Raw genomic sequence first — 20,083 nt, 5'->3', positions numbered from 1 at the left:
TTGTGCATGTGTGCGCGCGCATTTCTTTCCTTTCAAACTTACATACATTTTTTTTTTTTTTTTTTTTTTAAAGCGGGGGCTAGAGTGAGCAGAGCCAACGAGAGGCGGGGACCTTAGAGTCGCGCTGCGCTGCGAGGGCTCCCGCGGGTGTAGACGTGGGCGGCTGCGGCTTTGGGCCAAAGCTGAGCACCGGCAAGGAGTGGGGCTTAGGGACCCGGCAACAGCGAGTAGGCCAGGGGTGCGGGGAGGAGCCCTGATGTAAGAATGTTAATGAGAGGCTCCCCCAGCCCAGCCCCCACCCTTCCCCACCCCACCCACCCCACCCGCTGCAGAGACAAGCCCGGCCTCGGCGCGCCATGTGTGGTAACGCGCTCCGCCGCTGCCACGCTATTTAAACGCCGGCTATGGATCCAGGAACCCGCGCGAATCAATGGGATCAAACGCGAAGGAGGTGCACCATCAATTACAAGCACCTGGACAAGTCTAACTTTTTTTTTTCTTTACAAATAACGCCTTCAAATGCAACCTTAGCAACGCCCAAATAAGAAGCCACCTCTGAGCCAAATAGCCTATGTGCAAAGGGAGGGAGAATATATATATTTATAATAAGTCTATACGTATATTACAGACGCACAGGTTTACATTCGGTGAACTTTTCTTTTTATCTTTGCTTTTATTTTTTTCTTTTGAAAACCTAGGGACACTGCAGAGGAGTCTTCCTCTCTCTTTTGGCGCGTTACTCAAGGGGGTATTCTGTTTACTCGGAGTGCCCAAGAGGGCGCAGGGACAGAGGAAAGAGGCAGGGTGGGCGGGGGGCAGAGGGCGAGCCGCGGCCAAGGCTAGGGCTTGCTGGCAACACGATGCGGTCCCTGCTGCTGCTTATTTTCTCGGCGTGCGTGCTGCTGGCCCGGGCGCTACTGGCTGGCGGCGCGAGTGGTGGAGGTAGGGACACCGGGCCAGGCAGCGGGCGCCGGCAGAGAGAGGCGCTGGCGGCTCAAAAGATCGAAGTGCTTGTGCTGTTGCCCCAGGACGATTCGTACTTGTTCTCGCTGGCCCGGGTGAAGCCGGCCATCGAGTACGCTTTGCGTAGTGTGGAGGGCAACGGCACCGGGAGGAGGCTACTGCCTCCGGGCACTCGCTTCCAGGTGGCTTACGAAGACTCGGACTGCGGCAACCGTGCGCTCTTCAGCCTGGTGGACCGCGTGGCGGCGGCGCGCGGCGCCAAGCCGGATCTTATCCTTGGGCCGGTGTGCGAGTACGCCGCAGCGCCGGTGGCCCGGCTGGCGTCGCACTGGGACCTGCCGATGCTGTCTGCAGGAGCGCTGGCCGCCGGCTTCCAGCACAAGGACACGGAATATTCTCACCTCACACGCGTAGCTCCTGCCTACGCCAAGATGGGCGAGATGATGCTCGCCCTGTTCCGCCACCACCACTGGAGCCGCGCTGCCCTGGTCTACAGCGACGACAAACTCGAGAGAAATTGCTACTTCACCCTCGAGGGGGTCCACGAGGTTTTTCAGGAGGAGGGTTTGCACACTTCTGCCTACAATTTCGACGAGACCAAAGAGTTGGACCTGGACGACATCGTGCACTACATCCAGAGCAGTGAGCGAGGTGAGTAAGGGCGCGATCTGGACGCTTGGCTCCCACCCAGAGGTTCTCGGTGGCTCCCCACAAGTCCCATCACCTCAGCCTTTTGCAGATCTCACCCTCTCCCGAAACCCGAACATCCCAAGAGGGTGCGCGCAGGGACTTGCTCAGGTGTGAGCTGCCTGACCTAGGGGCGGGTTGATGGTAGCCCATCGCTGTGCAAGGGGTGTGCCTAGGGAGTCCTGGGGGAAGTGGCTGGCCATTCGAGGGAACCTCTGAGGTCCCCAAGTATGTCAGTTGTTGCCAAACACCAAGAATTTTCCCTATCCGACAGCTCTGGGGTCCCTAGCGGTCCAGGAACTTACTCTGTCCATTGCCGTCGAGCTCCCCCCTGATAGGGTGACATCCAGCAGCAGAGCGCAGCTTCTTGACTACCTGGGGGTCTCCCGGCTACCCTGGCTGCTCTTTTCACAGACCCTAAGTCTCTTTTAAAGGCTCTTTGTGTTACTCTCCCATGCTCCCTCTAGTCTCATATAAACAAGCTTCTGTGGTTTCCACCGAAGTGCGTCGCGGTGTCTGGACTCAGGCGACACTCACTTCCCCCGGGTGCGTTGGGCTTCGCAGACTCTGAAAGAGCGCAGAGCTAAGCTTGGCCGGAGCGCGTGCGGGACGATCCTGCGTGGAGCCTCCTTCCCACTGGTCCCCTTCCCGGGCTTTTCTCCCCGAGTAGCTGAGGGCTTGAGACAATAGCCAAACTAGACAGAGAGCTCAGTACTGGGTGTTGTGACCTTGGTTAGAGGGAGCGTGTGAACCTCCCCCCACTCCCACAGCTGCCACGTTTCTGTCGTGAAGACAGCTGAAGGAGTCGGAATCCCCGCAGAGGGCAAGGAGTCGGGGTGTCCCGACTGGGGTTCACAACATTCCGGGAATCCCGCCTCTGCTTTCCCTTGGTGCGCAGGCGCCCAGAATGTCCGTGGTATTCCCCCTTTCCCCCCTCCTTGCAAAGCTTCCGACGCCCCGGGGTGCTGTTCGGTTGAGACCTAGGGAGACCGGAGCCAGCTAGGCACCCGACTTGTCTTCAACTTGAACGTCTGGGGCCTGCCTGTTTCGGGCCAGAGTAGCATGAAGCATGGAGATGCAGAACAGGTGAGGTGGGCAGAGCAAGCTTCCAGAGTGGTATCACCGCGGCCTCTCTCTCCAACTTGGCCACTCTGAACTGAAAGAGCATGCCCTGTAGAGCCAAGAGGTGTTGTAGACGGTGTGGACAGGACAAGTCTGACCATAAGAACTCCAGGCTGTCTGTGCAGAATCATTGTTAGGTGCTGAAGCAGGGCACTGGTTAAGTGAAAGGAAAGTTCTGCCCTATGTGGCAGATTGCCCCTGCTGGGTGAGAAACCCACATCTACTTTTCTCCCACTCTCAGTCATCAGGCTACTGCAGCCTCTTGTGGTCCTGGTAACTCCTTCAGCTCTGGGCTCCCCAAGATGGAGCTAAAACCTGTAGACTTCCTAGGACAGGCTGGAGATGGGGTGTGACCCCTCCTGGCTAGATCAGAGGTTTGCAAGCCTTATCATTGCCTTGTTGAACCCAGTGAGACATTGACCTTGGCACAGTGGCCTGGGATGAGAGGCCTGGCAGATCTGTCTGTCCTGCTGTGTGGCCCTGTGCACTGTGCTCCGGAGCCCTGGTGCTGGGAGGGTCAGAGTGTGGTAGAGGGCCCAGGGATTGGTGCGGCCTGGTTTAAAAGGACTCCAGCTTGCATGCGGCCCATGCTATTATTTTTAAATACACCACGTTTGGAGGTATACCCAGATCTCTTTGCTTTTATTTACCGTCCATTTTAATGGTGAATGTTTGCTAGACCGGTGTGTGTATCTTATAGGTGATAAGGTTATAATCGTACTATTCTTTCTCTAAAATCTGTCTCTAACAGTGAGTGATATGGCAGATTTTCCAAAATACAAATAAAAATAGTTTCTTTTCCAGGCTGACCTCCTCTCAATTTCCTACTCTTTGTAGAGAAAGTGTAAGTTCTCAGGGTGTTTCCTGTAGATTTGAACCTTTACTTCGGAGGGGGCGTCACGGGGTTTAGTGTATGCTTTCAGTGGAGTTTGTGGCTCAGCCACATGCTAGCTGGCAGGATCCTGGGCTGTTAAACTGTACCCCATGCTCTTCAGGCAGGTAAAGCCGGCTTCTGCAACAGCCACATCTTGGGGATGCTGGCAGAGTTTAACGAGCAAAGCCACCAGAATGCCCTGAAACCATGCCAGATCCATGCAGTAAACTTGTGGCTTCATTGTAGTGGGTGTTGTTTTATATATGATAATAATCACCTAGACAGGGAAGCCATGTCCTGGGAAGCACTCTAGGTTGAGAAGCACACACCCCAGGATGCAGCTTCTCTGCCTTGCAAGGCACTGAATCTGGAACGTGTTTCTTCTGTGGAACAGAGAGCTGGGTGAGAATCCAGGTTGTTCCAATTGATGATCTGGGGTCTGGATTGTATTTCTCCAAATGTAAAAATGTACCTGCATTCCACCACAGTGCATCTTCTATCCTTATGAGCCCTTCCCACCTCCTCTTTTGAAATTTTTTTTTGAAAAAAAATTTCAACTTTGAAATCAAATTGTGGATATCTGGATATCTTTACTGTCAAAAAGTGACCTGTGGCCACCCCAGTAATAATATTATTAAATTTTCTTGTGGTTACATGATGCCCTTTAGAAAGGAAACCTAAAAACCAACCAACCAAACACACCCCCCAATCCAAATAATTCTTATCTTCTAGGGTTTATCATCTAAGTCAATAGTTGAAAACTTTAAAAAGTCTAATGTAATTAAAATACATATGCCTGAGCATGTGTGATTTAGAAAAAAAAAAAAAAACAGACCGGTGATCTTACAGCATGCATTTATATTAGTGGCTAAAGTGATGACACAGTCAATCTCAACTCCCAGACATGAGGGCAATAGAGAGTTTACCAAGCCTAGCTTCAGACAGCCTTGAGAACTAGGGAAAAGTAGATGAGATTTCTCTAGGGGCTGTTTGGCTATGGTGTTTATCACAAGATAGCGACCTATTTTTTATATACATGGGGTGGTGGTGGTAGAGAACACTTAGATGGTAAAATCAGAATATCCAAGTCTTTTCATAAAGTTTCTGTGTTTAATTCCAGAAAAAATTTGCATGTAAAGGAGACGCTATTATTTTTTTTTTCCCAGAAATCCAACAGAAATTGGACGTGATGACACCTTAGGCAGGTGGCTAAGTCTTGCTAGCCATTTACACTCAGGATTTGTCTGTTTCAGGTACTAAGGCTATTCTAAAAACACTTTAGCAAATAGATGTCTGGTGGCAGACATTTGTCTGTGGCAGAAACACAACCCCCCCCACTCATCCCACCAGGAGATCTTTGATGGGTGTGGTGGTACAAGTCAGTAATCCTCGCATTCAGGAAACTGAATCAAAAGAATTGTGAGTTCAAGGTCAGCATGGGCTATAGAATGTGCCTTGCTGTCCCACAGTACAAACAAACAAACAACAGACAAATGCTTTTTTACTTATTACTGGATTCATTTGTATAGCTGACTACTGACCTTGATATGTCAGTTGAAATGATACATTTACTATAAAAAGACAGAGAGAAATACATTTTTCAAGCAGTGAAAGATCATAGTTGTTTTGTTTATGTGTTCCTAAGATGCAGAACTAGAAATGATCTACACCACATCCCTTGCTCTGTAGTGTAGAAACAGAAAAACCTGCTTTAGAAAGAAATTAGATTTTTGTTTTTATCCATGTTAGGTATATATCTATGTAAATCCAGAGAAAGACATGTCATATCTTGAAAAAGTCTCTGGCCACTTACTCCCTGTTTTGGACTTACCAGAGGCATCTTTTCTGACTGCTGTCAATGTTCCATAGCAATTTGCCGTTAGAACTCCAACTAATATTGCTACATTTGATTTTTTTCTTTCAGTTTTAGGTTTTAGCTGTTGGAATGCCAGTGGAAAGTGGCTGAGTTCTCCACTAGTATTTGCTATCTGCTAACTACATATACAAGTGTTTCCTCTCATATTCATTCCTCTCATATGGTCACGTCAGCATTTTTTTTGCTTAGCTCTGTAGACAGCATTGGTATTTATTCATATTATCTTCTAAATGCTGCTCACAGTTGACCCAGTTGGGGTTATTAAAAAGAAAGCCTTTTGTTTGTGTAGTCACTTATGGACTGATGGCTAAAATCATCTGTAAATTCTCTGTAAACAACTCCTGAGTTGTTTCAGCTTAGTCATTTTCCTGGCATTCTGTATTATTATCATCCTGAGTTTTTTACTTAGTGTTTTCCAAAGACTTCCATCACCTATAATTTTGAGCCTGTTCCCTTTGTGCATCCCTTTCCTGACTGATGCTCTTGTTTTGGTGGACCACATCCTCCAGGAGCTTTACAAAGGGTGGATTACAGATACACTTTGAAATGTTTCATAACTGAAAATTTACTCCTTTTGTCCTTATACAAAACTGTAAAATTCTGCACAGAATCCCATGCTATATGTGATTTTCCTCAAAATTTGATAGCATGACTCCATTGTCTTCTAGATTCTCAAGTCAATGTTAGTTTGAATTGATTTAGATTCTGGATTTAGTGTTTATAATTCCTACCCCACCCCCAAAACTTGGGAATTTTCTTTTTGTTCTCTCTAGCACTTCACCACCATGAATATTGCTGTCAGTATTTTGCCTTGTGTCTTGGTAGGCCCCTTCCCCCAGAAACTCATGTCTTTTAATTCTAAGAAAATTTCTTAAATTATTTCTTTGATTATTTTATTCCCTTCATTTTTACTATGTATTTTTAACTCGATGATAGACCATTTGACTGATTCTCTATGTTTCTTGTCTCCTACTTTTTGCCCACTTAACAAAAAAAAAATGTCTTTTTTTTTGGCGGGGATTTCTTTTGGCTGCTCTTCAAAATTACTATCACATTTAAATATTTTTAGATTTATTTTTATTATTTCATGTACATGAATGTTTTGCCTGCATGTATGTTGTACATCACATGTGTGCCTTGGTGCTGGAGGAGGTGATGAGCCTCCATGTGGGTGCTGGGAATCACGCCTGGGTACTTTGCAACAGTAAGTGCTCTTAACCAACTCTCCAGCCCCTACTATTGCATTTTCTTATTTCTATGATCACATTTTCAGTATGCAGCATATGGCATACTCCATGCAATAGCTTCTTTCTTCCGTGTCTAAGTATAGGTCTACTTGGCACATGAGTATAAGAGTCAGGTGGAGAGCTGGGAGGTGGTAGTGCACGCTTTTAATCCCAGCACTTTGGAGGCAGACTCGGGTGGATCTCTGTGAGTTCCAGGAGCTCCAAAGCTACACAGAGAAACCCTTTCTTGAAAAACCTAACCAAACCAAAACAAAAAACAAACCAAAAAAAAAAAAAAGTCAGGTGGAGAATGTGGGAAATGCTCTTTTTATTGTTCCTTTAAACTAGTTGGAGAGCATGCATTTAAAAATGCTGTCAAAGGGTTCTCTCACCATCAGCTGTAGTTAGGAACAGCCACAAACCACAGAAAGTGTACTTACCTGAAAGTCCACTTGTCAACGGTAGCCTACAAAGTGTGTTCTGTGCATGTGGAGGTATCTCAAAGAAGAAGAAAGAGCCCAAGCCTTGACTGGTATTTCAGACTGACCAGTAAGGAAACTCACTACTTTCCCTCTTGCTGGGACTAGTGAGAGGACAAATGAAAGCCTCTTGAGAGGCAGGAGATGCTAACCCATTGCAGTTGTCTGAATGGAAACCCAAGGCTGGGGAAAGGAGATTCCCCTAATGCATGTGTGGGTACCATTTGGAATGTGTTTATCTTTCTTAATTAACATTTGAAGCCACTCCTGTGCACTAACCTCTTTGATTACAAGAACAGGCTGCAGTAATGAGAAACCATTTATGGGGGACAGTGTGGCATCCAGAAGGGAAAGGATGACATCTAATATCACAAGTTAAAGTGGGGGTAGGTTAAAAAAAAAGGCTACTAAGAAGCACTTAGCATCATGTCATTAGCCTTTCTTTCTTAACTTTAATATTTTGATCTCAAATAAATATTTATGAATTAAAGCCTGGCTTGGTGGCACGTGCCTTTAATCCCAGCACTTGGAAGTCAGAGGCAGGTAGATTTCTGTGATTTTGAGGCCAGCATGTTCTATATGGTGAGTTCTAGGACAGGACAGGGTCACACAGAAAGACCCTACCTAAAACAAACAAAAAGATCAATTAATATTTATGTATTGAGATATACATTGAAACAAGAAAAGCTGTCTGCCTTGATACCCACTTGTGCAGGAGGATTGGCAGACCCTGTTCCTCTGTAAATCTTACCTATTGTTGGGAGGTCCAGAGAGCTAGTATGTTTTCCTGAGTGTGACACACACTTCTATACATTTCCACATTTTTCTTTTTTCTTCTTCTTCTTTTTTTTTTTTTTAGAAAAGAAAGAGTTTACTTTGAGCTCACAGCTCCAGAGAGCTCCAAATGGCAGGGAAGCATGGCAGCAGGAAGCAGGCATATAGTGGAAGGAGCAAGCTGAGAGCTCACCCACATTTTTTTTTTTTAAAGATTTGTTTATTTATATGTATGCCTGCAGGCCAGAAGAGGGCACCAGATCTCATTACAGATAGTTGTGAGACATTATGTGGTTGCTGGGAATTTAACTTAGGACCTCTTGTAAAGCAGTCTTAACCTCTTAACCTCTGAGCCATCTCTCCAGCCCCCACATTTTTCTTAAGACTTGTACTGAACCTGCTTATGCCACTTGTGCTTATTAACTATGTAATTTGGTTACTGTATAAAACAATGGAATGTGAGTGAGAAAAGAAAACTATCTCAGGGAAAACATTTCAAGCCTTTGATAAACGGTATAAAAGAAAGTCTGCTAAAAGTAGCCACAGTTGAGTTAAGCATGAATGAGACAGCCCTAAAAGATGGAGGACACCATAAAATGCCAGCTTCTTTATTCTGGGGGCTTTGTTGGTGGTGTTAAATTTTTGCTTCTACTTGAGCTGAAACTAGATGACGATGTGTGCTATGGGTTTATATCATCTGAGAGAAACAATGCCTTGCACCCCGACCTTGGATAAGAGGATTTCCTTTTGGGAGTAAACCACATATACTTGACACAAAATAGGCAAGACTGAAAAGAACCAAAGCCTAAGCAGGTAGACGAATGTTACTCTCTGACACTCTTGCTCAGCCACACATGGGAAAAATTTATCGGAAGCAGTGGCAGCAATAGGGGGAGAGTGAAGATAAAGAGGCAGAGCAGGAGCATAAAATACAGATGCACCATGAAAGCCAGGTGGTCCAGGACTTTGGGATGCTAGTCCTTTGCCTTCAGGGTACAGTCTGTTCTAGGGAAGGTATAGCTCTCAAATGGATGCTTAGCATCAAAACCTGGTGCCTTTGGATGCTTGAATCACCCCACTGGCTTCTCTGACTCATATGTCCTCCTCTGTAGAATCCCCCTGCTTATAATTTGGCTCCCCAGTTAGCATGCCTAGATATAGGAGATATTGACACAAGTGTACTCATGGCCATTCTGTTCCCTCACATCCATGGAACTTAAGCAACCCATAGTTCTGACAGTCTATTTGCAAACATCATGTAGGCTATGTGCCCAATGTGCCAATAGAGTCAATTTCTACATGTGGCTGTTAAGAGACACTGAACTCTAAACACATGGTGCAAGTTGATAATGATAAGGGCTCCTTAATAGACAGCCAATCAGAGCTTCCTGGGTCCCTCTGGAGATGCCCACTCTTGGAATCCATGCTCTTCGAACTTGCTCAGCCTTAGCCTCTTGTTGGCTGTTTTACGAGATACCCTGCCTGTGATTTTTCCCATTGAAGGGGCTTGATCTAAAAATGAGGGCCCAAGTTAGTAATTAAGAGTTTCTTTGAGAGCTTCTTTATTGAGACATCTTGGGATTTTCCTAAAATCCCAAATGTATAATTATATTTCCAAAGGAAACAACACCTACTCTCACTGTTATGGGCTTCAGGAGTTTTGCATTGTCTCAAAACCATGTTTTCTAAAGTGCTGTTACCCTGTGCATGAAGCCTTTCTGTAATAAAAAATGTTGGTCATAGCCTGACATTGCGAGCTAATGTGTATAGTGAATGGTGTATCAGCACGAACCCAGGCCTCAACACAGAATGCCAAGGCTGTTCAGGCACAGCCTACAGTTTGTTTTATGTCTTTTAGCACCCATACTTTTACAAGGAACACACACATCTCAGAGGGCTGGTGTGTATCCTGATAAGGCAGTTTACAGCACCTAGGCTTCTGTGGGTCTCCTCGAATGCTGTGTAAAAGGCAAATACAGCTCTCCTGGTCATGGGGCCTGTGAGCCAAGAACTAGCAGATTGACTGGACAGTGGCCAAGTCACCACTTCACTCTAGCCTGAAAGACTGTGGAAAATGTGTGTGTGTGTGTGTGTGTGTGTGTGTGTGTGTGTGTGTGTGTGTGTGTGTGTGTGTGCTTAGATCTTAGTATCTATTACCTCTGTATGTTGGACCTCCTTCAGAGTAGTGTCTGTAAATGAACACAGAAGAAGGTGTATACCCATGGTGGATTTGCCGGAGAATGTTCTTTCTGAACCCATCCACTCTGCTTTCCCCAGACAATGTGTTTACTGTGTTATTAAGAATGAGGAGCAGTCGCCATTCTCCTGTCTTTTTTCATTTGCTTTGTTTTTGAGGCAGGGTCTCACACTGCAACTCAGGTGGCCTAGAGTTCACTATGTAGCCATGAAACTCATGGCAATCCTCCTGCCTCAGTCTCCCATGTACTGTAATTACAAGCACAAATCACCGTTCCCAGTTCTTCCTGCCATATAGCCTTCACTCAAATTTCATCAGTTGTTAATTCTTTGTTCAATCTGTCTTAACATCTTACATACCTCCTTTTTCTTTCCTCTGTCTCTTCTGATTTCCTATGTATGTATGTACATACATAGGCATGTATTAGGAATCAATAAAACATCCATCTACCCATCCACCCATTGTCTATCTAGATCTATTTGTTTTTCAGACAAGGTCTCATTATATAGACCATGGTAGCCTTGAACTCATGATTCTTCTACCTCTGTCTTCAAAGTTCTCCGATTACAGGCTTGAACCACTATGATATGAACTTTATTGATATGTGTTTATTTAGACATACATACATATAAAATTACAAAGACAATACCAAGATTATGTCATGAAACATTTGAGAATAATTTACAGGATCATGCTTCTATATCACTAAACACATTTCCTTTTTTGAGACAAAGTCTCACTTAGCACACTGTGGCCTCAGATTTCAAGGATGACCCACACAGTGCAGTGTTGAGACTGCAAGTGTACACCACTGTACCCAGTTTTATGTGGAGCTGAGGATCAAACCCATAGCTGTGGGCACTCTAGGCAAGGACTCCACATACTGGAGTCACAGCCCCAGCTTTCTCAAAACATTTAAGAACAAGGGTGTTTACATAAATAACTGCAGTAGTAGTTTTGAAAAACAATAGCTTTAAAGAAAACATACTCTGCTAGCTAGCTACAGACCTTACGTCAAATGTCACTGCTGTCTCGTGATTTGAAAATTTTGAGTGAAAAATTCTGCAAGCAAACAATTCATAAGTTTTAAGTTACCTGTGTTGTAGTGTATTGTTATAATCGTTCTGTTTTATTATTTGTTACTAGTGTTAATCTGTCACAGTGTCTAACTTAGAAGTTAAGTTTTATCATAGGTATGTATGTTTAGGAAAAAAAAAACATGGTATGTTTTTCTACCCAACTTCTGGTAATGCTCTGGGGTCTGGGAACGTACCTCCTGTGGATAAATGGTGACCCTGAATTGGGTAGTTTATGAGGAGATATTCAAGACTATATAAATTGCCCATTCTGCATCTGTTGTCACCTGTCTGTTTGGGCTGGCTATCAGCTTGATGTGTTTGGGTGACTCACACATTGTTTCTCTCCCCAGTGGTTATCATGTGTGCCAGTGGTGACACTATTCGGAGCATCATGTTGGCGGTGCACAGACATGGCATGACCAGTGGAGACTACGCCTTCTTCAATATTGAACTCTTCAACAGTTCTTCCTATGGTAACTCTTTTGAGCTTCTCCAACTCTGTTAGAATGTAAGAAAGCAGAGTGAGGAAGAGTCAAAAGCTTTAGTGAGGTCCTTAGATGTGACTTCAGTTACTATGGGAGCCATATTTGATTTTGAAAATTCATGATTCTGAGCACTTCCACAATGCCTCATAGTTTCTCAAGCTTTTCATCTCTTTCAAGAACCCAGTGGGAGCAAAGCAAAACAAAAACTGTATGTGGGGTATCAAGGAACTTGTGTGGGTCAGTGTAGTCCATTACTAACACCACAGGAACTCATGCAGGTGCCAGAAGTCTTTGTCATGCTAGATTGCCAGAATAATTTAAGTGTGATTTGGGGTAGAATTTTAGGTAGCAAGAACAGATTAGAACATAATGTTATAGGATAGATTATGCCAACATGTACCATAGTTCGTATATGTATTGCTTCATAAAACTTTTAGTAATATAAAATATGTAAATATGTATTTGTTCATATTACACATATGTTTCTTATAGGCTACAATAGGAAATAAAATAACGAACACTGCAAGTTGAGACAAAAGCACTTGGAAATCTTTGTTCCTCACTCTTACTCTTAAGTAGAATTTCATAAGCCATTGACATATAGGGTAAAGGCATTTTTGATTCCTTATAATGGATTTGGGGACACTCCCAAGGTCTGTGTAATAGAGGATTAAATTAAAAAAAAGTTTTTTTTTTCTGTATCTGGGTGTTTTGCCTTCAAATATGTCTGTGAATCACATGTGTGCAGTGTCTGAAAAGGCCAGTACAGGCCATAGGATACCCTGGGAACTAGCCTTATAAACCATTGTAAGCCATGTGGGTGCTGGAACTTGAATCTGGGTCCTCTGGAAGAGCAGCCAGGATCGTAACCACTGAGCCTTCTCTCCAGTCCCCAGTGTAATGGAAGTATGTTTAAGGGGATCATCACAATCACAAATACAAAGCCTTTTCTTCCCACTGTAGCTAGGACTGTCTCGGAAGTTGACACTTCAGGACATTTTCTCATATACACTGGCTGCTCAAGGCCACACAGCTCTAGAGCTGTAAACGTGTACACCACAGATGTCATGTCTATGGTGAGCTCTGCTTCTGAGTGCTTGCTGATGATATATGGTTATTTAGATAAGATCCAAGTCTTTAAACATTCACCATGTTTTCCTGCCCCAATTTCCTGGCTTACTTAAGCAGTGATCATTGTGTATATACAGATAACACACTTCTGGGGAATAAAGAAAAGTTGATGAAACAAAAGTAGCCTCTGCTTCCTGTAATGGATAGCCCTGGAGATGTGGTGCTTGCAGGATAAATGCAGTATTTCATGCTACTCACTATCAATATGGTCTTTTTCCTCCTTCTTTTCTGTTAAGTGGGATGTTGTCCTCACTTACTGACTTAAGGCCAGAATGTCACACTACTAGTGGCTGCAGAATTGAGTTTTTTAACACAGGGGTCAAAACAGGGTAAAGGAAAAACATCTATTCTGTCTTATAAGATGAAATACGGAATTTATGATAATGCTAACAGGGACTGATCCAGACCCCCTAAACGTGGGTGTCAGTGAGGAGGCCTTGGGTAGGAGATCAGTATTTATCCCGGGCATACAAATGGACTTTGGGAGCCCATTCCATGTGGAGGGATGGTCTCTCAGCCTGGACACATTGGGGAGGGCCTAGGCCCTGCCCTGGATGATATGACAGACTTTGGGGATCCCCCATGGAGGCCCCCCCTCGGGAGCAGGGGGTATGGGGGAACTGCTGTGGGGCTGGGGGAGAGGGAAGGGAGAGGGAGCTGGGATTGACATGTGAAGCAGGCTTGTTTCTAATTTAAATAAAAATAAATAAAAAGGTGATGCTAAGAATGCATGCTATAAATAGATAAGCACATTTATATGCATGCAATAACACGTGTTACTGCTTGGATTCCTTTAATCCTTTAATGCTTCCCCATTATTATAATAAATAAGCATTGTAGAAAAATTGGAACATCTATAGAGGCAAGTGGAAGAAAATAAGTTAAAATTCTGCCACTCAGATAAAAAGTTACATTATAATTTCTTAGAAACACATATCTTTTTTTTTCCAGACAGGGTTTCTCTGTGGCTTTGGAGGCTATCCTGGCACTCGCTCTGGAGACCAGGCTGGCCTGGAACTCACAGAGATCCGCCTGCCTCTGCCTCCCAAGTTCTGGGATTAAAGGCGTGTGCCACCAACGCCCAGCAAAACACATATCTTAAAGAAAAAAGAAATATGTATTTGTCTATTATATGTATGTATATTTTACAAGAATATTTTTCAATAAAATGGTCATATGATGGTACAACTATCTAGTATATCTTTAATTAATCTCTATTTCTTAACAATGCTCCCAGACTTTTGTTATTAAGAGTAGTATATATTGAATAGTCTGATGTGTATATACACTTATAGCCACACAGTTACACATATATTATTACATGATATAAATTCTTAGAGGTACAAATTCTGGCTCAGTTGTATGCCAACACTGATAGGAATTGGCAATTTTCCTCATACAGAGGTTTTACCAATTTGTATATTTGGACAATGATGAAATTTTCTGTATTCTTGTATCCTTTATCAGGTTTGCAAAACATAACTTTGCAAAGTTTCTGTAGTTTTAATTTTTAATCTTTTTATTTATTTATTTAGTGTGTGTACACACTTGCCATGGTGTGCATGTGGAGCTCAGATGACAATTTTATGGAGCTGTTTCTCTCTTTTCACCTGTATGCGAGTTTTGGGGACTGAATGCTGGTCATCAGGTTTGGGTGACAAGTGCCTTTACTTGCTAAGCCATTGTACAGACACATTTTATTTATTTATTTATTTATTTATTTATTTATTTATTTATTTATTTATTTTATTACTATTATTTTGTATGTATTTTTTTGTGCATGTATGTCTGTGTACACCACTTGTGTGCCTGGTGGCTGCCTGGGAAGGTCAGAAGAGGGCGCTGTATCCCTAGGACTCAAGTTACAGATGGTTGTGATCTGTCATGTGGTTGCTGGGAATTAAACCTGGCCTCTCTGGAAGAGCAGCCAGTGCTCTTTATTCTGTGCCATCTCTTCAGTATCCCTCCCCAGTTTTAATTTTAATATACACATTTTAAAGTTATATTTAAATTTTTTTAGAACTATAAAATTAACCACTTTTTTGAGACAGAGTAGCTCCTCTCTATGTTGCCCTGGTTGTCCTGGAGCTCGTTATGTAGACCAGGCAGGCCTTGAACTCACAGAGACCCACTGGCCTGTTCCCAAGTGCTAGCATTAAAGGTGTATGGCACTATGCCTGAGCAAAACTAATTTAGCTTGAGCAACTGTGACTTTTAGACTTATAGGAAACTTGCAAATATAATAGAGAGTTCATGCATATATCTTTATATTTAAATTACTTATTTATACATTAAAAGCCTTCTTATTCCATGGTTTCAATTTTTTTCTTTTACTTTCTTCTTGTTTTAGACTTACGTCTTTTTTTGTTGTGTGTGTTGGTATTTGCCTGGCATGTATGTATGTGCACCATGTGTGCCTGGTGCCCAAATAGGACGGAAGAAGACATCTGGTTGTGAACCACCAAACTCAGGTCCTCTGCAAGAGTAGCCAGTGTTCTTAATCACCAATCCATCTCTTTAGCTCTAGTTTGGTTTTCTTGAAAATTTAATTGCAAAATGGTTTCACACAAATCACAACGAATTCTTGATGTTTCTGATTAAATCTGCATTATTTTGCCTTTCACTGTACATTTGCTCAGACTTTGGGTTCTGATCTCAATTAGCCTGAGTGACTGACCCATATACTACTAAGTCTTAACTGCTAAGACCTAAGAGTTAACAGCTAAACCTTTGAACAGTGAGTTAACCTGTCCTCCCCTGCAGCCTTAGTCTGTTCTGATGATACACTAGGCTGAGCAACAAGTGAACACGTGACAGGATGTGTGTTAAATACCTAGCTGATCTTAGGAAATATAATACCTATTTAACAAATATTTGCCACTTACATTGTTGGTCTTAGTTTGCTTGGACCACTGCACATGGAACTTAAAAAAAAATGTACTTAAGTTTTCAAACTTTTCTCTGATGGTAGTTTTTTTTCAAGTGATACATTTTGCTACTGCAGTCACTGACTTTCAGCTAATCTACCCCAAGGGGCTGTGTGCATTATGAATTACACCTGCAAGTGAATAGTTATTACACTCAACTAGAATGACACAAATGTAGAAGTTATTTTACCTGAAATAGCTCTGGAGGAGTGAAGTCCAGGTTAGGGACCTGATTCCATAATGTCACTACAGTTACAAGCTTCTTACGTTTTTTGTCTCCATTTTCAATTATCGAAGATTGTGGCCAGGGCTCCAGGGGCATGCCTTAATTCTAGTCATGCTAGGTCAAGGATAGCAGATGAGCAAGTCTTCCAGGTGCTCTACTCAACTTCCGGTTGTTTGAGTTTAGCTAACCTTGGATAAAACCAGGTCAGAAATTGAATTTTCAGTTGGACTCCCTAATACCCAAACCAGTGTGGGATGCTGCAAGTAAGGAGGGAGGGGTGGAGGATGTAGTGTGGTGCCTCCCTGTGTCTTCCACAGACCCTGGTGCGTCTTCTTCCTCAGAGAGGAAATGGCCAATGGAATCATACAGTGGGCGGAGTCACGAGAACCAGAGTTCCGGAGGATCAATATAAAGGTCTAGAATATAAACCCCCCATAATCAGAGCTGTGATTCCAAAAAGTTCTTCCACGCCTGGCTTTCCTTATGACTCCTCACACAACTGTGTACCAGTTCTAGAGCAGTGGTTCTCAACCTTCCTAACGCTGGCACCCTTTGATACAGATCCTCGTGTTGTGGTGATCTCCAACCATAAAATTATTTTGTTGCTACTTCGTAACTGTAATTTTGTTGCTGCTATGAATCGTAATGTAAGTATCTGATTTGCAGGCTATTTTGCAACTCACAAAGGCCCATGTGTTGAGAACCTCTGTTCTAGAGGAAAGGCATCTGTTTTCACCGGATCTTTCAGAAAACATAGTTGACAGAGTGTCTATATTTTTTGATTACTAAATATCTCCATCTTGGTGAGCCCTCAGAGTTATCTCCAGGCTTGCCGAAATTTTATGGCAACAAAAGTTCAGTGCACAGTATAATGTGGGGGGGGGGAATTAAAGTGCTAAAGGGATTTTAAAACCGCTCTTAAAAAATGTAGAGTAGACAATTATATTATCTTACAGATGCTTTCATGGCATCTACTGGCATTTCTCTTTAGTCGTATTAGCTTTCTTAGTACCTTCGCCAAAGGTATATAGTGGAAGTTACTTGTACAATCCCAAACTGCAACTGTTAGGACTGTCACTGATGCCCTCCCTTTGCCTTCTTGAGAACTAAGACAGCAGGAATTCAGGTGAGGTTTGAAAGAAAGTCGAACACAGACACAAGAAGAGGGATTGGATTTCTAATGCTTTGCCACAAAGATGATAAATGCCCATTAAAGTCAATTTGGAGCAAAAAGGAAAAGAAAGGAATTTTCTTTTTTTTATATATAATTCCATACATTTATCCAATGCATAATGATCAAATTAGGATAACTGGCATTTTCATCTCAAATATCAAGCAAGAAAAGGAATTTTCACACAATCCTTTGGCTGTAGTGATTGCCTGGCAGCGTTCTAGGATTTCTCCAGTTTTTTCTGTGCTACCATTTTCTTTTGCATCCATTCATTGTGCTCTGGAGATGCAGTCTTAAGTCTTGGAGTGCCTTAACTTGGAGGAGCTGCACATAGATGGGACAGAGATCAAGCATCTGGACCCTCATTTGCATTTGCTCCTCTTTCTATGATTAATCTCCTAGCTCCTTGTTTTCCTCGTTTGTAAGGCATCACGTTGCAATCTTTTATGTAGGATTACTATGAGAATCGAAGAATGCAATACTGCAGGCAAAGCAGCTATATAGAGTGGTGAGCAATACTGATGGACTGTCTGGGAGCCTAGCCCCTAGCATTGTGTGACACTGGCACTGTGTAGAGTGAGTCAGACCAGACATGATTGGTGCTTTTCTTTCACATACAGTCACTAGAACTGAAGAGCCACAGTGGTAGTCAGGCAGGGTAGGTGAATGACAGGCACTCAGATCTTGGACAGATTATGTGATGTCACATACATTGAAGGCCTACTGTGTACTCAGTCCTTGGTAGGTGCTGGGAGTTGCAGGATGTCACAGTTACTGGAACATAGGCGGCAGTCACTAAAGCCAGATTCCTGGCCATAGAATTGCTAGACACAGACTGTCTTTCCTTTTTGGGTTTTCAAGAGTTTATAAACATGCTGGTTGCAAAGCTTGTGAAATTACCTGCAGGTTTTGGTTTGGTAAGCACTTGTCATCCTCTAGCCAGGCCTTTTGAGTTCCAGAATTATAGGTATGCATTACTACTCTGGGCTAGCTACCTTCTATTTTGTGTTGCCTGGGTAGCCACTGGTCACATGCTGCATGTGGCTGACTACTGAATACCTGAAATGTGGCAAATATGATGAAGGAATCGAATTTTCAGTTAATATGAATTTAAATGGTAACACGAGCAGCTGGTGGCCGCTACATGAGATGATGTAGCTCTAGGGCAGCCTGGGATGGTTTCTTCCTACTCCTTTCTAGAAATCTTATGCTCCCAGCTTTGAGACCACTGTTCATTTTCTGGTTCTGTTAGTGCTCCTTTATCTCCTAACAATTTCTGTTCACTAACAACTGTCTGTGCTCAGCCTTCTCCTTTTCCTCCTGCATTTTCTTCTTTAGACAGCCCTTGAGCTCCAACCCTGATCTGTGTATAAATGATACCAAATGGCTTTTCTAGCCCTCACTCTCTCTGGCTTCAGACCCATTCCTAACCTTAGCCTGGCAGTATCCTTTGGGCATTCTGCAGTCACTTTGGATCTGCAACGACACTAACTAACATCATCATTTCTTCCCCTCCTCCTCTGTTTCACTCGGCTTTTTCTTCTAGGGAATCACTGTTTTTCTTCTTCCCTTTGGTGTCATGTCATTTGTGATGCAATTCCCTCTCTGTTGACCACCCCTCCCTAGCCATTGTAGACTTTGGGATTCTTCTTGTACAGTTGTCTTGTTTTCATTTTCAGGGGTTGGTTCTATCTCTTTTTATGATTATAAAAGTAAAAAATATTTATTTTTGAAAAAAATTGTTATTGTCTCAAAAATGCCAAAAAGGAAAGGAAATGTAAAAGAAAAAAGAAAGAAAGAAATAGGAAAAGGAAGCTTCTTAGTGCGCTTGACCTCCTGGAGGCCAGTTTGGTGTTTTTGGTGTGTGACTTGCCACATATGACCTCTCTTACCCTCCTGCTTGGATTACTGTGGCTGAGAATGCTCAGTGTCTCCCCACTCTAATCCACTGCTATTTCCTAAGGCACGGTCCTCATCCTGTCTTTCTTCTGTTCCGCTCATAAATCTCCAGTGGCACCTAGTTGTCTGCTGAATTAAATTTGTCCCCACTGATGGGACACCACACAAAATCAATCTTTACTTTCCTCGGTGTTCAACAGCCCCAGGGTGTGTGGGAGAAGAGCTCAATGAAAAAGTTACGGTTGTGAACAGACACCTACTTAGGTTTGAAGTTTTTCAGCACTCTAATTTCCATTGTTTTCTTTCTAGAGAACAAAACCCTAAAGTTATGATATTTTAGGTCATGTTTGCTGCCATTATTAGACTGGATTTCACCTATTTTTGAAACATATGTTCTTACTGTTTCATTTACTGAGATAATTGCTGTTATATTTCTGCTTTTTTTCTAACACAGCATAAGACCCCACAAGGTTAAGAATTTCCACTTTTAAGTTCTGGGAGAAAACTGAACTCTTCTCCATTGATGAAAAACTATAATTTTCTTTATCTAGAAAGATCAGTACTAATAATTACCCCTACTTATGCCTTCTTAACCCTAGTCTGGAGATCAAATTCAGGCACTTGTGTATGACAGGGAAGTAGCATGTGTTCCATACCAGTTCCAGCAGAGTCTTGACACGTTGATTCAATTGAAAACAAGCCAGTAGGGCCCCGAGAGATGGCTCGGCAGTTAAGAATGTATTGCTCTTGTAGAAGATCTGAGTTAGGTTCCCAGCATCTGAATTTGGCAGTTCAATGGTCCCCTGTAACTCCATTTGAGGAGGTCCAATGCTCTCTTTTGGTCTCTGCAGGCATGTGAATTCTTGTGGTACATTATACAGATAAGAAGGCAACATACACATTATTAAAAATAAACTTGAAAACACGAACATTACTTAGTAATAAAATTACTTATTGTGTGTCTGTA

The 20,083-nt window shown here is 43.0% G+C and overlaps 1 protein-coding gene across 2 annotated transcripts in view; it reads left to right on the top strand.

Annotated features, from left to right (window-relative positions):
- The first annotated feature begins 860 nt into the window (after positions 1 to 860).
- Positions 861 to 20,083, top strand: part of Npr3 (natriuretic peptide receptor 3) — a 64,065-nt gene continuing 44,842 nt past the window's right edge. For both annotated transcript variants that reach the window (XM_027401263.2, XM_027401262.2), the window contains exons 1-2: positions 861 to 1,614; positions 11,628 to 11,750. In XM_027401263.2, coding sequence (XP_027257064.1) covers positions 861 to 1,614; positions 11,628 to 11,750 — 877 coding nt within the window. The remainder of the gene's footprint in view (positions 1,615 to 11,627; positions 11,751 to 20,083) is intronic.

This window comes from Cricetulus griseus, chromosome 2, assembly GCF_003668045.3.
Source record: "Cricetulus griseus strain 17A/GY chromosome 2, alternate assembly CriGri-PICRH-1.0, whole genome shotgun sequence".
NCBI classification, from domain to species: Eukaryota; Metazoa; Chordata; class Mammalia; order Rodentia; family Cricetidae; genus Cricetulus; species Cricetulus griseus.
This window is presented reverse-complemented; position numbering and strand designations above follow the sequence as displayed.